Source organism: Capra hircus, chromosome 1 (assembly GCF_001704415.2).
Source record: "Capra hircus breed San Clemente chromosome 1, ASM170441v1, whole genome shotgun sequence".
Lineage (NCBI taxonomy): Eukaryota > Metazoa > Chordata > Mammalia > Artiodactyla > Bovidae > Capra > Capra hircus.
Window position 1 is genome coordinate 71,236,862 of NC_030808.1, and position 21,634 is coordinate 71,258,495.

At 39.0% G+C, this 21,634-nt stretch overlaps 1 protein-coding gene across 9 annotated transcripts in view; it reads right to left on the minus strand.

Annotated features, from left to right (window-relative positions):
• DLG1 (discs large MAGUK scaffold protein 1) overlaps positions 10,521-21,634 on the minus strand; it is a 266,358-nt gene continuing 255,244 nt past the window's right edge. For all 9 annotated transcript variants that reach the window (XM_013963634.2, XM_013963625.2, XM_013963629.2 and 6 more), the window contains 3 exons: positions 19,007-19,116; positions 13,295-13,386; positions 10,521-12,379 (listed from right to left, as the gene is read on the minus strand). In XM_013963634.2, the coding sequence (XP_013819088.1) occupies positions 12,273-12,379; positions 13,295-13,386; positions 19,007-19,116 (309 nt within the window). In that variant the 3' untranslated portion in view covers positions 10,521-12,272. The remainder of the gene's footprint in view (positions 12,380-13,294; positions 13,387-19,006; positions 19,117-21,634) is intronic.

The following is a 21,634-nucleotide window of genomic DNA, read 5'->3' on the forward strand; positions in this document are numbered from 1 at the left end:
TGGACAAGCACACACAGCTGTTCCTGAGAGTCAGGTAACTGCTGTCTAGGGTCTGATTCCCTCAGCTGACCGGTGTTTCAGGGCTCTCTCCCTTTAACAGTCTGCCCCTCATTCCAGAAGATCCCTCTCTTGTCCTAGAAATATCCCCAATAGCTTGTTCCATGGGAGAGGGAAAAATTCAGGTTTGGAAAGACGAAGAGGTCAGAATCATAGGGCATGAGCTGAAAGGAAGGAAGCTCAAAAGCAATAGAATTCATTCACCAGTGTCTCTTCAAACACAGGTTTGTACACGGAATGTAGGGCTACAGAGATGACCTCAGGTTGATGAGGTCCTGGCTGGGGAGAAACTGGCAGTGGGGGATCTCACTGCCTCTTCTTGGATCTGCAGGGGGTGACTTGCCCTGGGTCACACATTCAGACAGTGACAGGGCTGGAACTGGAACCCAGGTCTCCGGCAGAGCCTGGCTCATTCCATCATGCTTTGGTGGATGGGAAGAAGAGTAAAGATGGGGAAGAAGAGAAAGCAGAAAAGACAAAGAGGGGGATGAGAGGAGGGAGAGGGTGAAGAAGGCGAGGGACAAAAGAGTGGGTTGTCTGTTTGTTTAGGCCAGTGATCTCAAAGTGTGGTACCCAAATCAACAGCAGCAGCATCACTTGGAAACCTGTTAGCTATGCAGATTCTCAGGCCCACATCCAACTCGCTGAATCAAACACTCTAGGGGTAGACAATCAACAGCCCATGTTTTAGATTCTGGTGCACAGCAGGGCTTATGAAGCACTGCTCCCAGTAGACTGGAATTGTAGTTCTCCGTGTATACTGAGGGCGTGGGGAACGGACTGCAGAAATGGTTACTCGGTGACCTACCTCCATTTATATCCTCATCTTTGGTCATCACCACCCCTCCCCCACCCCCACGCGTACCCAGGAATGAGACTCTCCTTGTCTTGGGTAGAGGACAAGAATACCCTGTGAGAGAAGGAACCTTGTGTCCAAGTTTGTCAGTCCTCAAATTTGCTCTGCTCCCTGAGGAAGGGAGCCTTGGCTTTTCTGATTGGATCATGAAGGTGTTGCTTATCACAACCCGAGATGATCAGTGGAAGTCACATGGGCCGGGCTTCAGGAGACCTTGTCATCTCTTGTTATCACTGACTCACAGTGTGACCTCGGCAAGTTCATTCTCTCTGGGCTTGCTTCCCCTGTAAAAGGCAGGTCATGATGACCCTGACATGCTATTCCTGTTTCCCCCGATAGCTGTCTGCTCTGGAGAATCTGAGGGGAGAACGTTTGGTGGGAGCTGCTTCTTCATCCCCAGCTGGATCCATCAGGAGGATGGGTACCTCTAATTCGCACAGAGAGATGGCTGGTGACCCTGGAAAAGGGGCTCTGGCTTGTCCTAGGGGATGGAATAGGTGTTCTTAGCAAGCCTCACTTCGTGAGGATGAAAAGGCTCACTTTATCACACTCCAGGAGCAACCAGAAGGTACTGACAGGATTTGTGTTCATTACATTATTCCTTTAGTAAAACTCCAGGTGACATTGATAAGGTGTCAAACATCTATAAGCTAAGAGCTTGGGTGAGCTCTTTCATAATGGGTTCTTTTCCTGTCTCTTAGGAGTCATTCCTCAACTGTGGTGCATCAGGGAACTAGCTGTTGATGGGCTCCCGGGCCTTCTACCTCAGGCCAATTTGCCTGACCTTAGCATGGACGTTGCTTAGCATTGACGCTGCTGTGTAATGGGGAACTCTGCCAGGGCTTGAACCTGGATGCTATTTCTGGGGTGCAGACATATCTGGGTGAATCAGAGGAATGTGTGGGATGTGATGAGAGTAATGTAACCCAGGAATAGCCTTATGGAGGAGCAGAGGCTCTGGGCATAGCTGGTCCCCACTCTGGACTCACACTGGGATTAGAGGGAGAGGATAAAAATGATAAGAACTGGTTTTACTAACAATTGTGTAAGATGTTGAGGCCAGAGCAACAGTGCTTTGGGGCTTCGTGACCTTATTTCATAACATGAAATACAGAGGGCTCTTTTCTACCAAAGACACAGCTCTGGTTCTCTAAGGATTCAGGAGCTTGCTTGTAAGGAGCCAATGCTGCTGGATGGAACACACCAAAGATAGACTCTGGGGACTCAGAAGAGAGGGCCTTTGACAGGGAGCAGAGAACCTACCTGAATGGGCAGATGGGGGCTAATGAGACAGCAAAATGTGAACAATTCTTTTACCCAGAATCTTAGGGAATTTAAAAAAAAATTTTTTTAAACAAACCATAATTTGTATTTTTCTAAGAGTTTTCATGTCTATGACTAGGAAAAAGTCCACTTTATTCTGGATAGTTGAAAGGGCTAGTATGCACAGAGAAATCAGGCATGGTGAACACTTACAGAGGTAAATGTGTCATCAAAGGACATCACATTCTTACTTATCACTCCCTAGCAACTGCTGTTTAACACATCTGGATTTGTATATAGAGATCAATGGTAGGCATATTAAGCAAATTTTGTGAATAAAAGCTTTTGCTTCTCTAAAAGTATTTACCCTATGAAATTGGATTTTAGAGGAAGCCCCTTGGAAGAAAAGCTATGACCACCCTAAACAGCATATTAAAAAGCAGCATTACTTTGCCAACAAGGTCCGTCTAGTCAAAGCTATGGTTTTTCCAGTAGTCACGTATGGATGTGAGAGTTGGACTATAAAGCAAGCTGAGTGCTGAAGAATTGATGCTTTTGAACTGTGGTGTTGGAGAAGACTCTTGAGAGTCCCTTGGACTGCAAGGAGATCAAACCAGTCAATCCTAAAGGAAATCAGTCCTGAATATTCATTGGAAGGACTGATGCTGAAGTTGAAACTCTAATACTTTGGCCACCTGATGTGAAGAGCCGACTCATTAGAAAAGACCCTGATGCTGGGAAACATTGAAGGCGGGAGGAGAAGGGGATGACAGAGGATGAGATGGTTGGATGGCATCACCGACTTGATGGACATGAGTTTGAGCAAGCTCCTGGAGTTGGTAATGGACAGGGAAGGCTGGCATTCTGCAGTCCATAGGGTCACAAAGAGTTGGACACAACTGAGCAACTGAACTGACTGTATTTGGGCTACATGATACCTTATGTGTAACCTTTTCAAAGGCAGATTCTCTCATCACAGGGCCTTGAATGGGAGGATGATTTCTATGTGTGAGCTATTAGGTTTGAGGATATTACAACCATTGTTAAGGTCTCTTTTGCTGCTGGAGGGAGGAGGCTGAGAAGAGCCACAGAAACTGGGAGTAGATCCCCAGAAGTTTTGTCTGAGCCATTTCAGTGGCATGGCAAGGGCTGAGGCTTGACCAGGAGGCTGAGCTCCACAAGGGCCTGAGTGTCATCTTGTCTGCCGCCATTCCCAATGTCCAGCACCGCGCCTGGGATAAGCAGGCATTCAATAAACATTATTTAAGTGAAAAGTGGACAGTGTGTCTCAAGATATTTGGCTAAGAAAGGAAGAGAAGAGAGGTTGTTTTCAGGAGATTCAGGGTCAAGGGAGAGTTTCATAGGATAGGCGAGAGTTGATCATATAGTCAGAGCACAAGTAGCCCATGCAGGAAGGAGAATAACGATGCAGAAAAAGAGGATGATGGAAGAAGATGGAAGGAATAAGATTAGGAAGACAAGCAGAGTGATCTTGAAGGGAAAAGAAAAATTCTTCTTCCTTAGAGATGGGTAAAATTAGGGGTGGGTGACTCCACCTGAGTCCGACCTGCACTCAAGGGTAAGTCTCTCATCCTGGAGCTCAGTTATCAAACCACAAGTTTGTTTCCCCCTGAAAATTCTCCTTGCAGTCCAGACTTTAAAATTTAGAAGATTAAAATGCTCCAGGATTAACTCTGGAGATACAGCTTTAAAACCTATTAATAAATCTCTATTTCATTGAATAGAAGATTTAATCTGAATGGAAACCAGTATAAAAGGAAGCTAAAGAGCAAAGAAGTAAAATCCAACAATATTGTATTTGGCTCTGTCACTAAGACTTTCAGAAAAATTCATACCCAGCTACTTAATGATGTTTCAGATGACTTATTATGAAAATGTATGCACAGGAAGATAAAATTGATACAAAAAGAGAAAAGTCACAAAGGATGTTCAGGAAGGGAGATTGTTATTCCGGGAACAGAAAAGGAAAGGGCTATAATTAAACAAAAAACATTTAGCTAATTTAGAGCTTTATTGTCAGACCTTTTTATCCACTCTCATCTATTCTCTATGTTCCCAACTCTTATCAATTTGCAAATGAAGACACAGCTAGCAGTTTATACAAGGCTATTTTTAGCCCATTAAAAACCATAGCAGTGAAGATGACCATGCTGTTGAGAGGCCTGCAGGCTCTGGACAAGTAGAGGAGCTGTGCGTCCTGACCACCTGCCCCCGACACTTAGCTGGGACAGAGGAATACAACCCAGCTCATCTGTAAAGGCAGCAGAGAGCACATGCTCAGTATTAAGTGGCCACCCAGGAAGTACTGCAGGATTTCGGGCATCGAGGACTGTAACTGGGAAGGCTTCTGCAGGAGGGACTCAGGGTCCTCGAAGAAAGGTGGAGCCTTGGTGAGGGGACCTGGGTAGGGGTGATTCAGCAAATAGCATAGCAGGAATCTGCATGATCACCAGTCTTAAAACAAGCACTGCAGAGGGTGTGTGACTAAGGGTGACTGGGGAGGTAGATGATTTATTGACCACAAATTACATTCCAGGAACTATACAGGTACATGGATTCGTGTGTATTTAGTCACCATGAAGGTCATTGAAGAGATGCACGATCCAAGTTGCATTTTAAGAAAAGGCATCTGGTGGATTAGTAAGGTAGCGATCAGAAGTTGGGCAAGGATTTAAGGGGCCACTGTAATAATCCAGGCCTGGGGGTGAGACTGGGTTAAGGTCCTGGATTAGAGTGATGACAATGGAAATGACAGCAAGGAAAACATGCTTAGGAAAAATCAGTAGAACCTAGTGCCTAGATATTTGAGGAAGAGAATGTGATGGACAGGATATTCCATTAAGTACAACTATGATTAGCCAAAGGTAGAAAAAGTTAAAAGATTAGTATAGCTTTTTTCCTCGTAAGGAAGCAGTGAGGAATGTCAGATAAACTAAATCTGAACCAAGCACTGAACTTTCAGAGAAAGAAATGGGTCTATCATCGGGAGGTATCTTTAGTCTTAAATACCACTAGGGAAGTAGATATTTTTGATTAAATGACTCTCACAAGATTTAGAAAACCTTTTGGTAGAGATTTATAGTGTGGAACATATGGACCTTCCTCTTGTTTTTAGCCCTCCCATCTGTGAGGTAAATGAACCTAATTTTAGACATCCTAAAGAAAGATTACATCACTTGTTCTAGTCTTTACTTCCACCAGAAAATTCACTGTACCTTGTTTCACATGCTAATTGCTTTGTGCACTGACTTCTGTATAGTTAAAAAGATTATTCTACTGTCCAAATGAAATTTGTCACTAACAGCTGATTAGCAGAAGTAGGGGTGGTTACTTACTCAAGTACTTTGAGTGAAGACCAGGTAGTCTAGAACCAGTTTAAAGGCATGACCTTTTTTTTTTTGAAAACACATGAGAAATCAAGCCATGTTGTGATAAGAATAGAAAAGGCCACAAGATGAGTGTTCCATCTACATGCAAAATGGTTGAGTCAAACCAATCAACCAAGGGGCCAGCTCTGGTTCAGATTCCTTGAGTACGTGGCACTAAAATTAATTTTTGTTCATCACATAATAGTAGTAGTATTTAAGATTCAGAGAGGTTACGTCTAAAGAAAATTGGTAGTTAATAATTAAAAAGAAAAAACAAAGCAGTCTGTGGGTGTTCACCAAACTATATTTTCTAAAAGGTTAGGTAGGGCTGTCTCTTCACAGACTGTTTGCTAAATTATAAGGCTATCAATTTCACGTCTGACAAATAGTTGTTTTCTTTTGTTGCTCAGATGACTCTCTCCTTATTTACTACTGTCCTAAACAAACTATAGTTTCCTTAGGAAACTAACAATGAGAATCTGGCACCAGGAACTGGCACCTCTAGCTACTGGATCATCTGGGAACCCGAAATTCTACAAATCCTAAAATGCTTATTCTAGCATCTCCTACTTTAGGCACAATTTTGTTCTGTAAACAGGCTCCTGGGATCTACTACTCTGCATTTAAGGTTTGTTTTAGGATGACAGGCTCCTGTGCAACTGCCAAAATGCATGACGCTCACAGGAGAGAGAAAGGTGGGCCTGGGGAGGGCCTGCCATGTCCGTCAGATCAGACCCATTTCTGGCTTTGCTCCATGTTCCTGCAGGCTTACGGTGGTAATGAAGTACAGGAGCATAGCAGGGAAAACTGGAAACAATCCCACATCTCTTCAGTGACTGGATAAATGAACTGTAGTACATCCATAAATGGACCACGATTCAGTAATGAAAATTAGCAAACTTGATACCTGCTGCAACAGGGATGAACCTTCGATGCATTTTAAGTGAATGAAGCCACACCCTAAATGCTACATATATGATATGATTTCATTTATATGACATTCTGAGGAAGGTAAAACTAGACAGGTACTAAGAAAAGATGGGTGGTTATCAGAAGTTGGGGTCTGGAGGAAGTATTGACTACATAGGAGCAAGAATGAGGAACTCTGGGGATAATGGAAGTGTTTTGTATTTCTGATTGTCAGAGTGGTTACATGACTCTATGCACATATCTACACTCACAGAACTGTACAGCATTCTACTGTGCGTAACTGAAAGATAAATACAATAAGAACGTTAGGATAGTGGCTTCTTTTGCAGTAAGTAGTGGTGACTGGGAGTGAGCTGAGGAGGTGGCAGTGCCTGAGGTGCTGGTTGTTGTTTTCTGAGCTTCAAGCTGGTTATATGGGAGATGTTGGTTTGTAATAATTCAATGAGGCATATGTTTTTATATATAATACTTCAATAAAAAGTAAACAAGAGATGGTGAGAGAGAATTCCAACCTTCACTGTCCCCTGGTCTCCTCCCCCTAATTCTTCCCATTATCTATTTACTACTACTTTAGGGAACAGAAGCCACTAGAAAAACCCTAGTGTGAAATTCTCCCTGGTAAGGTTTGGTACTCGTTCCTAAAAGTCTCGAACAATAATACCAAGTTACTTGACAACCAATTCTGTTCACAGTGCTGTTTGGCAGACCAAGGTTTGTTTTGCCAGTTCTCAGGTAACTGTATTTGGGGGTGGAATGCAGAAAGAGCTGGTAGTAGTAGGAGGTGAGTGAGAAACTAGTCAGTGAGTAGTAGTGATTGTTTTATTCTTAAATTGAAAGAAAATGTATGTTATCAGGGCAATTTAAGGCTTTCCAGACATGTATCTCAAAAATTAATATTTTTTAGATATTTTGCTATAACTGTAGGGTCTAACGCTGCAGAGACGTCTGAGAATGGGTTATGAAATCTTGATGCCTTCCAGTTCCATGTTTGAGTTACGACAGGTCACAGTCACAGCATCTCTGACAAAAAGGTGGGAATCCTTAGAAGATGAGTAAACATGATTATGTTGTTGTTCAGTTGCTCGGTCAAGTCTCTTTGTGACCCCATGGACTGCAGCATAACAGGCCTCCCTGTCCTTCACCATCTCCCAGAGCTTGCTCAAACTCATGTCCATCAAGTCGGTGATGCCATCCAACCATCTCGTCCTCTGTCATCCCCTTCTCCTCCCGCCTTCAATCTTGCCCAGCATCAGGGTCTTTTCTAATGAGATGGCTCTTCACATCAGGTGGCCAAAGTATTAGAGTTTCAACTTCAGCATCAGTCCTTCCAATGAATATTCAGGATTGATTTCCTTTAGGATTGACTGGTTTGATCTCCTTGCAGTCCAAAGGGCTCTCAAGAGTCTTCTCCAACACCACAGTTCAAAAGTATCAATTCTTTGGCGCTCAGCCTTCTTTATGGTCTGACTCTCACATCCATGTGTGACTACTGGGAAAACTATAGCTTTGATTAGATGGACCTTTTTTGGCAAAATAATGTCTGTTTTTTAATATGCCACTTAGGTTGGTCATAGCTTTTCTTCCAAGGTACAAGCATTTTTAAATTTCATGGCTGCAGTCACCAATCTGCAGTGATTTTGGAGCCCAAGAAAATAAAGTCTGTCACAGAGACTGACTAAAATGAAAATAATTTTGTAACTAAAAGTCTGTCAGAATTTATAGGGATGTAAAATGGGGGACCATGTTCTTCTCAGTCTTCTGCACCATAAACACACTCCAGAACAAGGGAAAGAACAGACATTGAGAGTCAAATATCAGATGCTATAATTAGTGTTTTTTACACACTGCTTTATTTAACCCTTATTAACAACCCTGCAAAGAAGTCAATGAAATCTCACTTAAAATATAGCAAAATGAAAGCTCAAGTTAATCTTTATACAAAGGGAACTGGAACAAATCCAGGCTTCTAATTCCAAGGAAAAGGGAATTAATTTTAAAGGGCCCCCTTTATTTGTAATCTTACTGATTATTTAAATATCTCCATTTTACTGATAAGTAAACAGAAAGAGGGATGAGATGACTTGCCCAACTAATGTTATATAACCAGTAAGTGGCAAAGCTGTCGTTCAAGTCAAGCTCTGATTCCACAGCTCACATTCTTCACATTATAGTCTTCTGCTGCCAAAGCCAATGAGAGCCATACTGTGAAATTCTGGAGTGAGATAAACAGAGTCTTCAATATTGGACTAAACTATCTAAACTTGGGTCAGAAAAGTGACATTTGTGTTCTGATATCTTTTAAATTCATCCACCTCAATAAAATCTTAAGCTCACGGATACTTTCTTCAGTAATTCAAAATTTGGGGGACTGAATAGCCCACTTAATTAAGCTCACAGCAAGGGGAAGAAAAGGACCTGGAATAGGAGAAAAACAACTGTTCCAGGAGCCAGGAGTTACAGGCTCTAATCCTGGCTCTGTCCCTGGCTGCAGCACAACTTTGATTAAGACACAGGGATCTCTGGCTTCTGTTTCACTACCTATAAATCAAGAGTATTCAAGGCAGAATATCAGAATGTAACTGTTTAGTACTTTGGAAAACAAAATTTCCACAGCAGGAAAGTCCCCAAATTGCCGTGTTTGGAGGTTAAGACTGCAGTGGCTCAGCAGGTGTGTCCTGACCAGTGTTTTCTGCCTGAAGCTCGCTCCATCATTTTTTGAAGAGCCCTGAAGAGATATGGAACAGCAAAGCAACCAGAGACGTGTAGTCATATTTAAGAGGTACTTTTATTTTTGCCAAATTAAGGGTATTAAGGTGCATACTGGGCTACCCAAGTGGTGCAGTGGTTAAAGAATCTGCCTGCCAATGCAGAAGACACAAGAGACTTGAATTCGATCCCGGGGTCGGGAAGATCCCTTGGAATAGGAAATGGCAACCCGCTCCAGTATTCTTTCCTGGGAAATCCCATGGACAGAGGAGCCTGGTGGGTTGCAGTTGCTGGGGTCGCAAAGAGTCAGACATGACTGAGCAACTGAGAACAGCCTAAGGAACATAATGTAAATATGGAATATTTCATAAAACATTCAAAATAGTAGTATTCCCTGTGTATTAGAATAGTGGACTTTCCCTCTAATGAATAGTGTTCCATTTTTAATCCTAAAGAGGTTCTTTGCCAATATGACAGTGCTAGGCTTACTTGTTTGCCAGAAATAGTCCTTTCACAGCTGTGACGGGAATGACTTATTCTATGTGTCTGTCCTTACTTACTGTGTGACTCTGGGCAAGGACCTTCATCGAAGTCTATCTTTATCTTTAAAGAGACAATAACATCACATAATTTAAGTTATAGTGCCTTACACAGTAGGGGCTGAAAAATGAGGCAGCCTAGTGTATCAGGAAAAAACCTGCAGCAGAGAAACTCTGATATGGATACCCAGCACTGCCACTTACTAGCTAAGTAAGCTTGGCAAAGTGATTCTGCTTAAGCCTTAGAGTGGGGCCAGTAACTTGTATCTTCTTTTAAAAAATTAAATGATACTATACTAAAGTGGCTATTGCATAGTAGTACTAAACAACTGGTACTTTTTATTAATAATTCTATACAATCTAGAAAGGTACACACAAGTCAGTATCCTCTTCCCCCCAAAAAATCACTTAACAAGGACATTCAGAAAGCAATACATTTAAACACATAAATGGCATCATTTTATAACCTCCTGATATTTTACATTTAACCAGTAAATGCTGCAAAATGGCCTAGGCTGGGTCCTGCTATAAGGTGATTTCTGGGGCTCTGGAGATCATATGACAACAGTAGTCTTCTGATATATTTATGTTTGGTAACAACTTGCTATATTCAGCATATAACACCTATGGTATATATTTCAATGTGTTAACATATTCAATTCCAAAATCCACCTAACAATTCTTGAATTCTGTTTACAAATTATGTGATGCCCCAAATTGTCCCCCAAATGCTAGCTTGTAAAATAATTTTTTCTTTTGGAATATAAGACACATTTAACATACAGATTTTACAATAAAGTTTATTAGCTGTTCTCCTCTTTCTCATAAATGGAATGGATAATGTCAATAATTCTTTACAAACCAGTATGCATTTGTTTAAGAAACTGTAATGAGGAGGCTGTCAAAAACACATATTCAATAAACAACTCCAAAAAAAGCCATGGGAAGCCAAACAGTATTACAAAAGACCAGAGAAACTGATTTCTGAAATTGTTATCTACTTTTCACTAAAATTTCTTAATTGCTCACCATGAAGATCTGTGCAACTGTACGGCAGAGCAGCTACAAGAGATGAAAGGTGTGCAGTCTGAGGGGAAAACACTCATACACATGAGGCTTTTGCCTATTAATAAAGAAGAACTGGAAAGAGGTGGAAACCAAATCCAAACCCAATGACAAGAACAACAGTAACAACGAAAAACCATCCCCCTTGAATAAACACCCCCCACAAAAAACCAACCAGGAACCATCTGAAAACTTTTATAGAAAAGAGGAGAACATGCCCATGTTTTTACTTATAACCTAATTTCCCTAAAGGTTTCTTTCCACACCACCATACTCTCATTTTCACTTCACATGATTAAGGAAGATAAAGTCTAATCAATTAATATTTAATTTAAAAACCAAACAAAAAGAGTAGGTGGCAAAAGAAAAAAATATATTTTAAATATACATATATATGTTTGTGTGTGTGTGCAACTATGTAAAGAAAATAATTCCCATAGTTACAGAGTTTAAAGAAAGTTTTATATATATTTATATATATATATTTTATTATAACAAAATAGTCAGTTATTGTGGGTAAAATATTCATTAAAATCTGACCTCTAAGAATGCATTTAAAGTTTTAGACTACGTATTGGACTTCTTTCCCACTGCCATAATGAATACTACATCACCACTGTAATGTCTGTTTTGTATTTATGTCCATGAAATCTTCTCAACCTTATGTGTAAAAGGTGAGCTTCCCAAGCACCTAAACGTGGCCTCAATTCAGAAAATGTGATGATCATTATGTATGAACAACTTTTGTAAGACACTGTAAATAGTGTTGCACAAGTAGATTAAAAACATTTAAACACTGTTATTCCTAGCAAATCTACTGGGAGAAAAAAAAACAAACTTCAAATAATGAAAGACTTTAAGAAGAACGCTTATGAAAAACGAACATCCCTTGTGAAATTATTAGTGAACTCAGATATTAATTTTGAAATTAAGAAACATATTTTTGTTATTTGTCTGTATGAAATATTTGCTTTGATAACAGAGTCAATTGAGAAAAGGACTTGAGAGTTAACATATTGGCCAAACCATGCTATTAAAGTTAAGCGTGCATTGTTGCTCAAAATTCACTAAATCATTGATTAAAACCACTTTTCTTTCATTTATATTGAAATTTGGAAAGAATGTATATAAAGCTTTTCTGAAAATCTCTTAAAGTTACTTTCCCTTAAACATTAAGGAATTTTACCACAATTACCCCGTCTCCTAAAATCCTATTAATAGCTGGTCAGGCCATTCCATCTTCAGCTGTGAAAAATGGCCACAAACCAATAGTGACATGAAATAATACCGACAGAAGAACTTGAGGGAGACACTAAGACATCAAAAATAAGTGCAACTGCAGACCATGATGAGTGAGGATATGATTCAACAAGGAAGAAGTAATGAAGACAGACTCGAGAAGGAAAGGGCAAAGAAGTGTTGCAGAAAATGAGACTGTGGAAAAGAGAAACAGAGAAACATCAGTCCTCATAACTTTTCTTTTGCTGGAACCCAAATGTAAGGACCAGACTGTTCTTCTATGATCTGCTTCACTTGGTTGTAAATGTCTTCCAGCGTATCTCCCTGCACAATAGCTGTAATGATAGAATCAGAAACCTCCATTAATTGCTTATCTTCACCATCACAATTATTTGTAAAATAACCAGAATCACTTATTCAGGAAGAAATACTGTTTATGTATTGTTTAACTAGTAAAAAGCTCATTTTATTAATTTTCCTATTTGTAAAATGGAAAACATTTTATTTCAAAAGTTTATCAAAAAGCAAGATTCGGTGATTTTTACTTTGTACAATTGGGAAACAGACACTGAAGTAATTAGAGGCAAAAGAACAGCTATCTGCAACTTACTCTTAAATGTTTCATAAAAAAGTATAAATGTGGTAAAATGTTAGCGGTGGTAGAATATGAGTATATGTAAGTGCTGGTACTATTCTTGTGATTTTTCTGTTAAGTCTGAAATTATTAAAAAATCCTTAACAAAAACCACTTGTGTTACAATTCCATGATACTTAACAGTACTTATTAATAATATGAACACCAAATATAAGCTAATCATTATTTCAAGCAAATAATTAACAACAAAAACCTACCCAAAGATACCTAAAGAATAACTTGAATAAAATTTGGCACTTGAATTTGGCAGCTGCTCTCTACTCTTCTCTTTCTAAACAAATATCTTAAAAATGGATCAAAATTTATAAAGGATAAGAGAAAAATCAGTATCATAAGAAGAAATCAACTCTGAATGTTTCCCTCTGGTCAGTATGAGTTATTCCTATACGTGCTGTCCTTATCAACAACCTAAGATACACTAAATTTCAAGATTCTTCATCACCACAACCTAGATTAGATGAATTATTCTGAAAATGATAGCACTTATTATTACTACTGGTAATTGTGGACACAGTTCAAAATTCATTTCAATGAGTCAATTCTTATGGCCCCAAAGCAAAATTCTAACATACAAACATCTACACACGATGCCAACCTGTGAAATGCTCAGTGAATTCTTGCTCCAGTTTCATGGCTCTCTCAAACGTCTTTCTGGCTTGTTCTTCTGTCAGACGCTTATTCATTTCCCTAGGCAAATACATTTAGAGATTAATAATTACATTGTAATACTTCTGGGAAAGGGTGACAAAGGAGAGAAGACATACATAAAATCATGAGAAGCTGAGGTCTGTTGAGAACTGTAATGTAATTGCAAACTATATTCAGTCATTGACCATGTAGCTTTGTATCTGGAACGACAGAAGGGTCTCAACACTTTCTTGCATTAGTTCGGGACAGCCAAAAAAACCCAAACATTAATTAATCAGTTTTGACTTTGATGAAAATCTCATATTAAAATATGCCTTACAGATCTACTTACCAATTTATAAGATAGTAAAGGGGATACATGAACACATTAAATAATACCATAAGAAGGCAATCAGCAAAATAGTCTGGGTGAAACTGCTGAGTGAGTGAGTTGGTTTCTTCAACAAAGAAATAGAAAAAATGAAAAGATGGGAGGGAGAATCTGTAGATCAAAAGACTTAACAAACTGTCATAGACTTTGTTTGGAACTTGATTCAAACAAACTGAAAAAAAACACTTAAGAAACAAGAAAATATGAACTATCTGATGCTATCAAGGAATTACTGTTTCAGTGTGACATCACAGTGATATTTTTAACAAGGAATTTTATCTTTCAAATACATATAAAGATGTATAGATGACATCATACAATGTCTGGGATTTGTTTCAAAATAATCTGGAGTGGAGGGTTAAGGAGGTGTTGGGATAGATAAACAAGATTAGTTGTAGGTGATAATTATATTACAGCTGGATGATGGATATATGAAAGTTTGTTCCCAACTTAAGAGAGAAAGCTTTCAATGTTTCACCTTCAAATATGACATTTGCTTTGATATTCTGTAGATGACTTTCATCAGATTATGGCACCCCACTCCAGTACTCTTGCCTGAAAATCCCATGGACAGAGGAGCCTGGTAGGCTGCAGTCCATGGGGTCGCGAAGAGTCGGACACAACTGAGCGACTTCACTTTCACTTTTGATATTCTGTAGATGACTTTCATCAGATTAAGGAAAATTCCCTTTTATTCATAGCTTACAAAATGTTTTTGTCATGAATAAATGTAAATTTTACCAAATGCTTTTTTTACATTAAAATGATCTTTTTAATTAAAATCTGGTTTTTTTTTGGGGGGGGAGGGGCGGGTGGTGCTGTGCTGTGCAGCTTGTGGGATCTTAATTCCCCAGCCAGGGACTGAAACTGAACCTGGGTCACCACAGGAAATCACCAAGTCCCAATCACTAGACTGCCAGGAGAATTCCTGTAAAATTGTTAATGCGGTACACTACACTGACTTTTAAAAAACTGAAGTATTGCTGATTTAAAATGTTGTTGGTTTTAGGTGCAAAGTGATTCTGTTTTATCTATCTGTATGTGTACATATATTTTCATGTATATATATTATATATACTTTTTCAGATTCTTCTCCATTTTATGTTATTACAAGATACTAAATATAGTTCTCTGTGCTGTATAGTAGGTCCCTGGTGTTTATCTACTTTATATATAGTAGCGTGTACCTATTAATCCCTCAATTCCTAATTCATTTTCCCATCTCCCCTTTGGTAATAATCATGTTTATTTTCTATAATACACCGATTTTTAAAAAATTACTTTTAAAATTGTGGTAAAGGGGCTTCTCTAGTGGTTTAGATGGTAAAGCATCCACCCGCAACGCAGGAGACCCAGGCTGGATCTCTGGGTCCAATATCATATGGTAACCTGATTTTTAGTATGTTGAGAAAGTCCCATACTACTTTCTACAGCAGCTGCACCACTGTATATTCCCACCTACACAAGAGTTCCAGTTTTTCCACATCCTTGGCAGCATTTATTTCCTGCTTTTTGACAGTAGCCATAGTAATGGGTGTGAGGTGGTATGTCACTGTAGTTTTGATTTGCATTTCCCTAGTGATTAGTGATGCCGGGCATCTTTTAATGTGCTTACTGGCCATTTGTTTCTCTCTCCTCTTTGGAGAAATATCTATTCAAGTCCTATCCCCATTTCTGAATCAAGTTTTATATTGTTGTTGAGTTTTAGTTATAGTTTTCTATATATTCTGGATTTTAATCTGTTATCAGATCTATGATTTACAAATATTTTCTCCCATTCTATGGATTACCTTTTTATTCTGTGGGTAGTATCTTTTGATATAAAAAGCTTTAAGCAGTCACAAAGTCTACCTCCCTTTTTTCTTTTGTTATCTGTCTTTGGTGTCATATCTAAGAAATCACTGCCAAATCCAATGTTGTGAAGCTTTTGTCCTATGTTTCCTTCTAAGAGTTTTACTGTCTTATGTTTAGGGCCTTGGTCCATTTGTAGCTGACTTTTGTATGTAGTGTTAGGTAAGGGTCCACCTTCATTCTTTTGCATGTGGATACGAAGCTTTCCTGGCATCATCTGTTGAACAGACTATCCTTTCCATTTCTTTTTTTTTAAAGATTTTTGTTTGACATGGACTATTTTTAAAGTATTTACTGAATCTGTTACAATACTGCTTCTGTTTTATGTTTTGGTTTTTTAGCTACAAGGCATGGGGGATCTTGGTTCTACAATCAGGGATTGAACCTGCACCCCTGCACTGGCAGATGCTGACCCCTGAACAGGGCTGGGGTTAGAGATGCCAACCCTCCACACAGTTGAAAATCTGTGTATAAGTTAGCAGTCAGCCCTCCATGTACTTGGTTCCTCTGTATCCACAGTTCCACATCCACAGATTCAGTCAACTGCAGACTGAGTAGCACTGCAGTGTTTACTACTGGACACAGATCCATGTTTAAGTAGACCCACTGGAAGGACTGATCAATACTTTGGCCACCTGATGCAAAGAGCTGACTCATTAGAAAAGACTCTGATGGTGGGAAAGATCGAAGGCAGGCGGAGAAGGGGACGGCAGAGGAAGAGATGATTGGATGGCATCACTGACTGGATGGACATGAGTTTGAGCAAGCTCCGGGAGTTGGTGAGGACAGGGAGGCCTGGCGTGCTGTAGTCCATGGGGTGGCAATAAGCTGGACAGGACTGAACAACTGAACTGATGCAGTTCAAACCTGCGATGTTCAAGGGTGAACTGTAGTCACATCAGAGAAATTCTGCAAGTCCCAATTGTTGCAAGTCCCAATTGTTGTCTAGGTGGGGAGATGGTGCTTTCTACTCCAGCTTCTCTCTATCATGGTTAATCTCAAATGTGAATCTAGCCTTGCATTCCTTAAATAAACCCAACTTGGCTGTTATAGTTTATCTTATAAAAACTGCTGGATTCAATTTGCTCATTACTTTGGTAAGGATTTCTGCATCTATATTCATGGTAAGACTGTTCTGTCCATTTCTTTTTTTGTGAAATCTGACAGATTTTGGTATTAAATTAATGTCTATAAAATTAGTTGAAGAATCTTTGTAAGACTAGTATTGTTTCCTAGTTTTTGGTAGAATTCAGTAAGTTCTCTTGGCTCAGCGTTTTATTTGTAGAAAGGCTTTCCATAATAAGAGTTAAGTTCTTTAGTAATACAGGCCTAGATTCTTTTTTTCTTTTTCTATTTCTTCAGATCTTTTAAAGTATAATTCTCAAACACAGAAGACAAATATGTATATCCTGATGAGTTTTCAGCAACTTATGCTTACCTAGGCGATGGCATCCCACTCCAGTACTCTTGCCTGGAAAATCCCAAGGACGGAAAAGCCTGGTAGGCTATAGTCCATGGGGTCACGAAGAGTTGGACATGACTAAGCGACCTCACTTACACTTTTCATTTTCATGCACTGGAGAAGGAAATGGCAACCCACTCCAGTGTTCTTGCCTGGAGAATCCCAGGGACGGCGGAGCCTGGTGGGCTGTCGTCTATGGGGGGTCGCACAGAGTAGGACACGACTGAAGTGACTTAGCAGCAGTAGCAGCAGACTGAGATAGAGCACATTACCTCGGCACCTAGGAATCTGAGTATCTTCACTCCAGTCACCAACCAACCCTCAAAGAGTAACCTCTATTTGATTTTTATAATGATTAAATTTGGGACCATGGAATATATAGATACTTTTAGATCTGGATTTTTGTTTCACTCAAATTGTATTTATCAGATTCTTCTATACTTTTGTGTCTCGTTGGAGACTGTTCATTCCCATTAATGTAGAATGTTTCATTATGTGAATATGTTATAATTCACGTACATATGATGGGCATTTGGCTAATTTCAAGTTTCTGGTTATTTAGTATAGTATTTCTGTCTAATTTAGTACTTGTCTTTGTAAACACAGGTAAACATTTCTGTTGAGTGTATATCTAGAAATGAGACTTCTGGGTCCTAAGTAATGTATATATGTTCAGCTTTAGGAGATACTGTAAACAGTTTACCAATGTGGATATAGCAATTTACACTCCTACTGTGCTACTCAAGGTGCAAAGCAAAGGTATAAATGTATCTTACTAATGGAGTAAACCTTTAACTTCTATGAATATCCCTCTTTATCTCTAGTAATACTTCTTACTTGAAGTATACTTTGAAAGTAGCATAAACTAGCTTTAATTTGTTGAGTTTTCCAAGGTATATCCTTTTTTCCCCTTCTCTTTCAGCCTTTTCACAGACTAATAATTAAAGTCTGTCATATGACTGATGGGTTTTCCCAAATATTTCCCAAATACACTTCCCCAAAATATGACACTTCGGTATAATGAACATTTTAAGTTGAAGGAATGTGTAAAATGACAGGTATATGAGGGACTCTCTGACCTTTCTCTGAAGGTCAAGACGACCCTCATGTGAGAGGTGACTTCCCTATATCTAAAGAAAAGCAGTATCCTTATCCCTGAAGACAGAAGGAAGCTGAGAGAATTTGAATGAACAAGCCTACTAAGTTTCCACCAGGTTACTACACTTAAGTCATATCCTCTGGTCCTATCACATTCCCCCGTCATTCTCTACTCTTCATCTAACGTAGTATAAAAATGTTCAGGTTTAACCATTTCTTTGAGTTTTCATTTCCTTATGAAGTGTCCTATGTGACTGTAAAATGCAGATCTGCACACTTTTCTCTTGTCAATCTGTCTTTTGTTAGAGGCCCAGCTGAGAACCTAGAGGAGTAAAAGGTAAAGATATTTTTCCTTTTCTACAAAAGTAACATATAGTTATTTATTTTTCATTCTTCTATTCTGACAATTTTTGTCTTTTATTGGACCATTTAGGCTAGCACTTAATTAATTAAACATTTGGGTTAATTTATACTATCTTACTATCTGTATCTTACTATCTGTATATCATGTTTCTATTTGCTCATTCCCTTCTTTTAGTATTTAAATTCTTTTTGTCCTCTATTAGATAAACAGTTATATATTATTTGATTCTCTTAATCAGAGCTGCACCACCTAATTAAGTAGTAGATCCATGTGATTATTTAAACTTAAAAATTCCAGTGTTACTTAATATGTAGTATATTAATGTTGATTATGATAGTGTCAAGAGTGCTTATTTAATCCTCAGGACAACCCTCTAAGGTGGATATACTATTATTATCTGCATTTTACAGACAAAAGAATTGAGATGCAAGAAGGGTAAGTAAATTATCCAATCTAATAAGTAACAGAGGCTAGATTTGTACTTAGAGGCTGTGCCTTAGGAATTTATACTTACATGATATTTTCCATGGATTTGGGTTTAATAAAAATGGAGATTGGGTAAAGCTGTGCAATCTGTAATCTCTTTATGGCATTTCCAGACACATCAAGGATACAGTGTTTGCCCTAAAATAGAGGAAATAGAGAAAAAAAATAAGTGAACCAAGTATTTTCAATTATATCACAAGTATATTTCCTAGAAATACAAAATCTTAATTATGATATGTTTGGATTCTGTTCACTTTAAGCAAATCTGTCATTTTTATTAAGACAATGTATAATGACTATAGATAATTAATTTTCCATTCTCAAATATTACATTTAAAAAGGAATAAAAATGCAGTTTCCAGACCAGTAATCTCTCAAAATGGCAACCAATATGGGGTTCCTGTCTTTTATTTTGCTGAGAAAGGGTACTAAAATATATCCTAAGGTTACCATCTTGCCATAATCATCATTTTATAAAAGAATATATGATCAAACAAGAAGGTAAAAGCCTAAGATAAAGAACTTTTAAAAACTGCATATATATTACCACTATCCTATCCTATTTTTCATCTTATTGGGGAGCAGTGAAAACTTTACTACACACTAGAACTTTTGAAAACCCCAGTTTTGAATTTAAGAAACTTTCCTGACCTACTTAAATTCACTGCCAAAGGCCATTAAGGTTTTTAGTAAAGAGGAGTATTTCCATGTTAAATCGGGTCCCTGGTGGCCCAGCTGGTAAAGAATCCGCCTGCAATGCAGGAGACCCCGGTTCAATTCCTGGGTCGGGAAGATCCGCTGGAGAAGGGATAGACTACCCACTCCAGTATTCTTGGGCTTCCCTGGTGGCTCAGCTGGTAAAGAATCTGCCTGCAATGTGGGAGACCTGGGTTCCATTCCTGGGTTGGGAAGATTCCCTGGAGAAGGGAAAGGCTACCCACTCCAGTATTCCGGCCTGGAGAATTCCATGGACTGTATAGTCCATAGGGTTGCAGAGTGGGACATGACTTAGCAACTTTCACTAACCACATATGTTGAAGATTTTTGTCCCTTCCCTTGGCTCAGATGGTAAAGCGTCTGCCGGCAGTGCACGAGACCTGGGTTTGATCCCTGGGTTGGGAAGATCCCGTGGAGAAAGAAGTGGAAACCTACTCCAGGACTCTTGCCTAGAAAATTCCATGGACAGAGGAGCCTGGTAGGCTACAGTCCATGGGGTTGCAAAGAGTCAGACACGACTGAGCAACTTCACTTTTACTTCTAATTTATCAAACAAATTTTATTATAACATTTCCCTGGTGGCTCAGACAATAAAGAATCCGCTTGCAATGCAGGAGACCTGGGTTCGATCCCTGAATTGGGAAGATCCCCAGAAGATGAAATGGCAACCCATTCCAGTATTCTTGCTTGGAGAATCCCTGTGGACAGAGGAGCCTAGTGGGCTACAGTTCATGGGGTCACAAAGAGTTGAACATGACTGAAGTGACTTAGCACTAAAATCAGATACTCCCCCATAATGCATCTTGAAATCTAAGGGCTTGAATCCAGTTCAATGAATGGTAATTTCAATTTAGTAGGAATATTTAAAATAAAAAAATTAATATTGTATGAATACTTCAGACACACAGAAGAGTAAATAACAGACATACATGTATCCACCACCTGCTTTTATTAAATATTACTGTTTTACCTGATTGCTTAGAAATTAAAGAAGTTTACACGGAAATGTTAATATTATATCTTATTTGCATTATTTTATCCCTCTCTATATATGTACACAAATTGTACATGTAACTTCTTTACTCCTTACTTCCTGAACTCAATGACCTCTCTTACATAACCGCAGTACAATTTTAGTTGGTCATCTAGTATCGTTTACCACAAAAGGAAAAAAAATTCTTGCTCTACGGCCAGTCCAGGACCACACATTGCATTTAGTTGTAATGTGTCTTTAGTCTCTGTCCAGCTGGCACAATTCTTTAGTCTCTTTCATGATCTTGATATTTCTGATAGTACTGAATATTTTTTTCAGAGAATATGCCTCAACCTGGGTTTGCCTAATGTTTCTCATCAGATGGCAGGTACACATTTTTGGCAGCAATAGTACAGAAAAGATGTTGCATCTTTCTCAGTCGATCATGCTCAGTCCAGGAAGCATATGATGTCTATTAGTGATTTTAATACTTTTTTTAGTGATGTTAATTAAAAATTGTTTTAATTTATTGCTGGTTGTGCTGGGTCTCTACTGCTGTGTGCAGGTTTTCTCTCTCTAGTTGTGGCGAATGGGGCTACTCTTTGCAATGGTGTTTGGGCCTCTCACCACAGTGCCTTTTCTTGTTGCAGAGCACAGGCTCTACAGTGGGGTTCAGTAGTTGTGGCATGTGGGCTTAGTTTGCTCCAAGGCATGTGGGATCTTCCTAATCCAAGGACCGAATACATGTCTCTTGCATTGGCAGACAGAGTCCTAACCACAAGACCACCAGGGAAATCCTGATGTTAATTCTGATCACTTTTTAAAGGTTTTGTCTGCCAGATTTCACCACTGTAAGACTACTATTTCCCTTTTATAATTGACAAGTATTTGGGGGAAGGATATGTTGAAATTATGTAAATATCCTGTTTCTCATCAGACAGTAATTAATTCACTCAATAACTGTAG